This window comes from Teleopsis dalmanni, chromosome 2, assembly GCF_002237135.1.
Source record: "Teleopsis dalmanni isolate 2A chromosome 2, ASM223713v2, whole genome shotgun sequence".
In the NCBI taxonomy this organism is placed as follows: Eukaryota; Metazoa; Arthropoda; class Insecta; order Diptera; family Diopsidae; genus Teleopsis; species Teleopsis dalmanni.
In genome coordinates this window covers 85789162-85797051 of record NC_051847.1, presented here as the reverse complement: position 1 = coordinate 85797051, position 7890 = coordinate 85789162, and the positions used below count along the sequence as shown (strand labels likewise).

The 7890-nt window shown below is 30.3% G+C and overlaps 1 protein-coding gene and 1 long non-coding RNA gene across 2 annotated transcripts; one reads left to right on the top strand and one right to left on the bottom strand.

Annotated features, from left to right (window-relative positions):
- The first annotated feature begins 2207 nt into the window (after positions 1 to 2207).
- LOC119681272 lies at positions 2208 to 4227 on the top strand. Its single transcript, XR_005252511.1, has 6 exons — positions 2208 to 2328; positions 2384 to 2452; positions 3024 to 3287; positions 3362 to 3602; positions 3665 to 3994; positions 4100 to 4227. It is a non-coding gene; the product is annotated as an uncharacterized LOC119681272 (long non-coding RNA).
- Positions 4228 to 6390: 2163 nt separating this feature from the next.
- Positions 6391 to 7520, bottom strand: LOC119683537 (probable serine/threonine-protein kinase clkA). The gene is made up of 2 exons (XM_038097244.1): positions 6882 to 7520; positions 6391 to 6815 (listed from the first exon to the last, which is right to left on the bottom strand). The coding sequence occupies exons 1-2, from the start codon at positions 7495 to 7497 to the stop codon at positions 6610 to 6612; spliced, it is 822 nt and encodes a 273-aa protein (XP_037953172.1). The 5' UTR covers positions 7498 to 7520; the 3' UTR covers positions 6391 to 6609.
- Positions 7521 to 7890: the final 370 nt, after the last annotated feature.

The window sequence follows — 7890 nt, the reverse complement described above, 5'->3', positions numbered from 1 at the left end:
GTCGGACAGTTCGTTTACGGCAGCTGTTGAAACCAGTTCACCTCAGTAGTGCGTTGCGAAAAAAACAATGGAAAAAAATATTGAACAAAGAGTTTGCATCAAATTTTGTTTTTCGAACGAAATTTCGTGTGCAGAATCGTTGCGAATGCTACAAAAGGCTTATGGGGAATCAGTTTTATCGAAAACTCAAGTTTATGAGTGGTACAAAGCCTTTCAGGACTGTCGTACGACCGTCGAAGACATGCCGCGTTCTGGACGACCTTCGACCTCTACCACCGACGAAAACATTGAAAAGGCAAAGGAAATCGTGTTCAAAAATCCTCATGTGAGTGTTAGAGAGATAGCACGAGAGCTAGGCATCGGTCGTGAGATGGCTCGTTTGATTTTGGTGGACAATTTGTGTATGCGACGTGTCAACGCCCGGCTTGTTCCGATTCACCTCAATTTGTTCAACATTATCAACGATTTTAAGGCCAAACATTCAATAAATACCATCGAACAGCCACCGTATTCACCTGATCTTGCACCGTGTGACTTTTTCCTGTTTCCCAACCTCAAATTACCACTCAGAGGAACGCGTTTTGAATCCATAGAAGACGTAAAACAGAATTCGCAGAGGGAACTCAAAGCCATACCGGAAAGCGCCTATAAAAATGTTTTGATGATTGGAAGAAACGTTGGCATTTGTGTATCGCTTCTAATGGAGCATATTTTGAAGGAGATAAAATAAATATTGATGAAGATTAAGAATTTTGCGTTTTATTTAAAATTTTCCGGAAACTTTTCGGTCACAATGTAGATGTTTAACACTTACCATAAAACCACGATAAATCTTCAAGTTTTCCTGCATTAACAATGCAACGTAATACAGGAACTCAATCCATAAAAAACTGATCTAAGTTCATAAAAATTTAAGTAAAAATTCTGCGTTTTCATTTGATTTCAATCAAATGATTCGTTCAATTTGATGTGTTGTGGTATCTTGAATTAGTGCTATTGCGCACTTTTACAGTTTTGTGGCTGGGGGCTTCTCCCTGCCCCGCACTAGGCTTTAACTGTGCAGAAATTCGTATCGTTTATTTATCTTTTAATTGATGATAGACTGTAGGTCCGCATATCTTCCTGTGGGTCCTGAGGTGGACTTGAGGTTTGTTAGGGCGGGGTTGGGCAGCGTAACAACTTTTGTGAATAATTTTAAGCCTCTGTCCCTGATATATATTTTCACTGAGTCGATCCCTAGATCTCTGTGTATGTGTGTTGTTCTAATATACTATAAAATGTTAAATACTCTTCTTATAGCCAGCTTTTGTGCTATCTGTAATTGCTTTATGGGAGTATTTGAGGCATTGCTATATATAACACATCCTTACAGTAGTGCTAGCCTAATTATTTGAGTATATACTAACTTTCTGTCTAGAGCATCTGATGTGTAATTGCCCGGCTCTTTCGAGAACTCGATAAAAATACTTGGGAGCTTTCAGTTTTGCAGCACTGGAGTACATACCTGAGGTTTCTGTTGGCATCTTAATAAATTTTGCTAATGAAACGCGCATCTTAAGTGATGCTTACAATCGCTAAAACAAGACTCTGATCTGGTATCGCAATGGACCTTAGTGGTCTACGCGTGGCCTTTGTGGCCTGCCAGCATAATCTAATCTAATCTAACTTTCTGTTTTTGAGGTTAAAGTGATTATTATTAAACAGCGGCTTTAGAAAATGTGGAGTTTTAGAGCAGCTATTCTGTTTGCATTTCTTACGTTTATACCAATTGATCCGTTTGTCAAAAGTGATCCCCAGGTATTTTATGCTTTCCTTCAACCGTATCTCCGTGTCACCGACTCTCACTCTTGGAGGATGCTGCCTTCTCTTTCGTGTTATGAATATAGCCTTGGTTTTGTCATTGTTAATTTAAATCTTCCATTCCTGGAAGTATTCCACCCTAAGGTCTATATTTCCCTGTAAGGTGTTGCTTACACATGTGGCACTCCGGTGTAAAGCGCCATTGTGCAATTTACTAAATTAAATTGATTTTTTTGTTAGCAAAGTTTTCCTGTCAAAGTAAAATGAAGTAAAATTTTCCAATTTAAAGATGTCGGCTTTGAAATTCAAAAAATTTTGATATCCCAAATAATTAAATATTTTTTTGTTCAAAAATTTTCTCTTTCTGGTTGCACACAATATTCAAAATTTATTAGTTTAAGGAAACGCAAAAGAATCCCAATTATTTAAATTTATGGTTACATTTGATAAATATATGTACTTATATATACACATATATAAATTGGTACTTGCGTTATTAATTGGATGATATTGGAATGAGGCAAGAAAGTATATTTATGTTTTCATGTTTAAATAGAACTTTTATTTTTTTTTTTTATTATAGACGCATATACGAAACACGTTCCCAACAATTCCTGCTTTACAGCTTAAAATCTGAATGGTGATCTATATGGTAAGTATTATATCAATCAGGGCTACGAGCCGGATTTTTTTTCATTCCGGTTTCCGTTCCGCATTAAAAGGAAAAAATATTGGTTGGGTTCTGGTTTTCGTTCCTATAAAAATATTTGTTTTTTAATATTTTCGGTTTAGTGTCGATTTGATGTCCTGATATCAAAAGATCAAATCAAACTATTGAATATGTGTAGTAACTTCTTTATTGTAATTTGCATTATACTATTATTTAATATCTAGAAGATGTTTGAAAAAGTAAAAACTCTTCAAAAGGTTGACTATAAAACAATTGGTAGGTGAATTCAGAGATCCTCGAACTCCCGAGCCTAATCATTTAAAATTCTTAGCCCTGAAAATATTTGTCATACATATATTTCAAATCCGTGCTTCTCAACAATAATTTAGAAAAAGAAATATTTTCAACTGAATCAAAATTGAGAGTTTCGTATTTTTAAATTTTTAATTATTTAAAAAGTTTAATTAATTTAGTTAGTTGATTATAACTAATTCATGTTATTATTTGTCACATATTTATGTCATATATTGTCTAACGTTTTCTTTATTTGCAGTTTGTATATAATCTGGAATTACAACTAAACTATACATAACTAGTACAGACGAATAAAAAAATAATGTATTTTATTCATCAGTTTTCAAAATCCAATTACTTATTTTAAAAGATATATAAAAAATCGTGATGATCATTGTTCAGGAATCTCATTTTAAATTCAACTGGATTTGGCAATAATAACCGGAATTGACAAAAAACTCTATTGATGCGTTACCGAAATAGGTTTAAACTGTGTTATATTATATTCATTTGATGTCACTAGGTAAAATTTAGTTTTCTTCCATTATAAATATGGTTTTCAACTAATCATTTCCTGTTTTTACATCATTTGAACAGTGATGAGTCATTGCTTTACAACTCCCGGATTTGATACATTAAAAAACCAACCATTCTTATCAACTGGATTAGAATTAATTTAGATTTCAAAGATCGATTGTACTAATAACTTGACTGTGATTTGAAGTGAACTGCACTGTTAAATTGATCACATGAGCACATATTGAGATGTGAAATCATCGTGATTTTCAACTTAACAGTTTTTACAGGACTTAACTCTGTCTGTTTCCAAAGTTTTCAAGTAAGAGCCGGCTATTCTTTTTATTTAATACTACCTTACATAATCTTTGTATCATCTTTAAGTTAACTATTAGAAAACTTTTATTTACACCATAAACTTCCCCAGGACTTTGAAATGGGATGGAGAGAAGGCTTTAGAAATAAATTTTTGCCTGTAAAACAAAGGAAATCAGTTTGAATTTTGACCTCCTTTGGTGTTACACCTATTCTTCTCTATGAATATTGAAAAGTGTATTTGAAATAATTTATTAATCTCCAAAATGTACTTAATGGCCACTGGTTTGTCGTTGGGATCACTGATATAGCTGCCAATATTTTTAATATTATGCAGCATTTAAAATAAATTTTTTAAGAAACATTATCGGTGGCGAATCTATAGCAGTTTCTGGAACAGTAAGATGCGTGTTATTAGAATCTTTTATCAATAATTTAAACAAATTTATTATTCAAATTATTGCCATTAATGAGTACAAAAACTTCAGCTACTTTTATTTTCAGCTGCAGTACAATTCTGGGGTCTGTGATTCGTTAAAATTGATCCTTATTGGAGATACTGGGAGACGACTACTCTAGTTATTAAATTAATAATAATAACTATTAATGTTAAATTAAAGTGACTCAACTGAAATTAATTTGAATTAATTAAATATATATTCTTCAAATATTTAAAATAAAGTATTAAAAATATAAACTAAAAGAAAATGTGAGGTTTTTATTTTCCTAAATATTTATACTAAAGATTACAAATTTATGTGGTTAAAACTGAGCATATATTACTTTCTAAAATTAAAGTTATTGTCTATGTACTGCAAAATGTTTAAATTATTTATTTTTAATAAATAATAATCATGTTCAAATAATCATGTTTTCATATTATTTTCTCTAAACCAAAGTTTTAATGGCGATCACTTGCTTATATTTATTGAAACACTTAATTGTCACTCAAAACACGTGTTTTTAAAAATACCTTAGTTTCAATAACTAAAGTAGTATAATTAATACTCCTATAATATTATTGACTGAGTATAATTTACATAAAAATATTTGTTAAATAATTTTTTGTTTAATGTAATTAATCACATAAACTGATATATAATTTAATGTAATTGATAAGATCGTTTGATATATCTTTAGGTTTATTTGATATGTTAGATTCAAAATAGAATAAAGCATCTAATATTTACACAATGGATTAGATTATTATATATCTGACTGAACTTTTGTATTGAAGAATTATTAAATCAATTTATTAATCATCTTCAATTCTAATTTAAAAATTAAAACCTTAAATAAATAACATTTTTGTATATTAAATGATAAATTGTTAGAAATATAATAATAGACTATATAATTCAATTTGTGTATATAATTATATTTGTGTATCAAAAAGATCCATTTAGTTAATACTGAATAAATATACTGAATAATTATACAATTAATAGAGAGCTTCTTAAGAAAACCTTAATCATTAAGGTATGTTCACATGATTTGAAAGGCTATATAGGGAAATATGGGGTATAAAAGTATGTACCACGAATTCTTCTGGAAACGATTAAGCTTCTCAGCTACAGTCACTTTCCACCAAACATATGTCGCCATAAAAAATATGTTAATATAGTAGTAGAACCCATGTTCAAGTAAATAAATAAATAAAAATTTTCTGGGAAAGTTTTGAAATACATTTGACATATGTATATCATTCCTTGATTTTGGCTGACGCAAGCATTGCCATTAATGTTTCAGGTTTCATTGGTCGTTAAAATTCTACTTTCAAGAAACGCACGTGGTTTCTTGCGTTTGAAGCAGATAATGAAGTATCGAATGAAACAACTGCAATTTTTAAACACCTTTTTTATTGATAAGAAATATGTTTTTTAATCATGTATTTTTTTGAACTTTAAGCATCTAAAAATTAAACAAAAATTAGAACACTACTTAATATATTCATTAAAAGATATTAAGTTAATAGGTTTTTAATAATAAATGATAAATTCAATAACAAGAAGTTTAAGAGAAAACAGAATTTCAAAAAAATCATCGGAAATAATTGACGGCACCCACAAAAACCTCACCGTGGAACTATCATTTCGCTTCATTCTTTTATAGCTGTAAGCTGTAAGGGTAGAAGGATAACTTAAGATGTGACTTCATTATAAAATTCATTACAGAATATATATTATAGTTTCCAGAGCATTTGGCATAAATATGCAGCATCTTAGAATTCAGCATAGTCTATATCCTTGGTTAGATGTCTCTGCACATTGTACTGTATCAATGATATGGCGAGAGAGAAGTGGTGCTAAGCAACTGCCTTGTCAGCAGTGATGTGATGCCTATAAGCAGTAATCAAACAAATATATTACTTCTGCTTGGTCAGGGAAGTTTGAGATTGAACATCGTAACAATTTTTTTCTTGTAAAAGATTTTTTTTAATTAGCATATGCTCCATTTTGTTGGGCATGTTCCTGTCGATAATTTTCAATCACGGTTACGAATACCATATAAATTGGCGAACAGTTATATACTCAATACAAACATTTAAATGCTCACCTGCATTTTGCTCCTGATAATCGTAGAGCAGATTATAAACGAAAGAGAATGTCAGTATTTCAGAAGACGAGTCATTTTTTTCCATTTTATTGTTGTAGTTCACAATAACAGTGAAAACAAGCTCTAGAACTCAGCATAAGCCTACGTATTTAAAAAAAGCTGCAAATGGTTGGTGTTAATATAAGGCATGCGATATTTAAGAGTTAAGTACAAATCTTTAATTTATCTTCATATTTATATTTATATTTATGTTTATGGTATGTAATTCTTAAGACATATCATGAAATTATAATGCAAATAAAATTGACCAGACTAACGACACTGTTACTCTGGAAAAATGTGAAAACTATAAAAAGTGTGAGGGTTAGGGAAATGTTTTCAGTGACAAATGAAGCACTTTAATTACAAACAAACTTATTTTTATAAAAACAATGGAAAACTATCATTTGTATGTGTTTTTACCAATAGTTGAGCAATGATTTGCTACAGTGTACACAATTATCCACTACATCTGTCATATCAATGACGAGTTGACAGCTATCTTGCGAAGAGAGGTTTTCAAATTGAGCAAAATTATTACCCATTTTACTTGCTCTATCTGACAAGCTCATTTCAGTTGTGTCTTTGTCATCTTTCGATGTTTCGTCAATTTCTGGATTTTGACCTGCAATCGTTTTTAGTACACCTTTTAAATCTATATTCAATACAATTATAATGGCAGTAAACTTACTTAATTCACCAGTTAAGCTCTTTGCAGAAAAATCATCGGATTTCAATGGAGCTCCTATATCATGCACGATGTTCATATTATTGTTTTTCAGTGATTCATACTCTTCTTTCGAATGTATATAAGGCACTGTGATTGGCAGATCTTTTGAATATCTCTCTGATATAATTGATTTTTTTTTGTCGTGACGTTTTTCATCATTGGAACAAATCCGTGGGTAACTCCTTTGAATTTCATTATTCGAACTAATATTATAATTTTGGTTATATTGACTGAAATTACCAGTGTTATAATCACGATGAGGATAACTCATTAACTGATGACTAACTGTGGATTGATTGTTATAACTGAAGTTATTATTGTTAATGTAGTTTCCATTATAATGGAATCTCTGATTTGAACTAGTGTTATAATTTCGAATATGTGGACGAATTGTCATAGTATTATAACCACGATTAAAGTGATTGTTTTGATAATCCTCTAGTTGGTTAAAATAACTGTGATAATTGTTGTTTCTATTATAACGAGGAGTTTGATATGGACGACTTCTATTATTCCGAGAATTTATTCGTTCTCTGTAATATTTTCCACAGAAGTTATGTTGCTGATATGGTCTCATTTTTAAATTTTGTGACAGAATCTAATAAATAAATATTTAATTAATTTTTATTTATAAACATTTATATTATAGCATTAATTCGTATCCAAAAATTTAATATGAAATCAGGTAAGTGCAGAAAGAATTTCACTTATATGTCTTTTTCTGTAACCTACTTGACACTTAACCCTTATTACTACACAACCGTTCTTCATCGAATATACTTTTATAAAAAAGAAAAACTAAAAATGTTGAAATTAAAAAAAATTATTCTGTAGATGTGGAAAAGTTGTGTTGATAGAGAACTTCTGCCAAAATTGGATTGAAAGATTTTGTTGTGGAGATTTTGATGTGAAAAATGAATCGAGTTCTGGCTAATAATCAGTTAAAGCTAATGAAAATCAAAAAAAACAT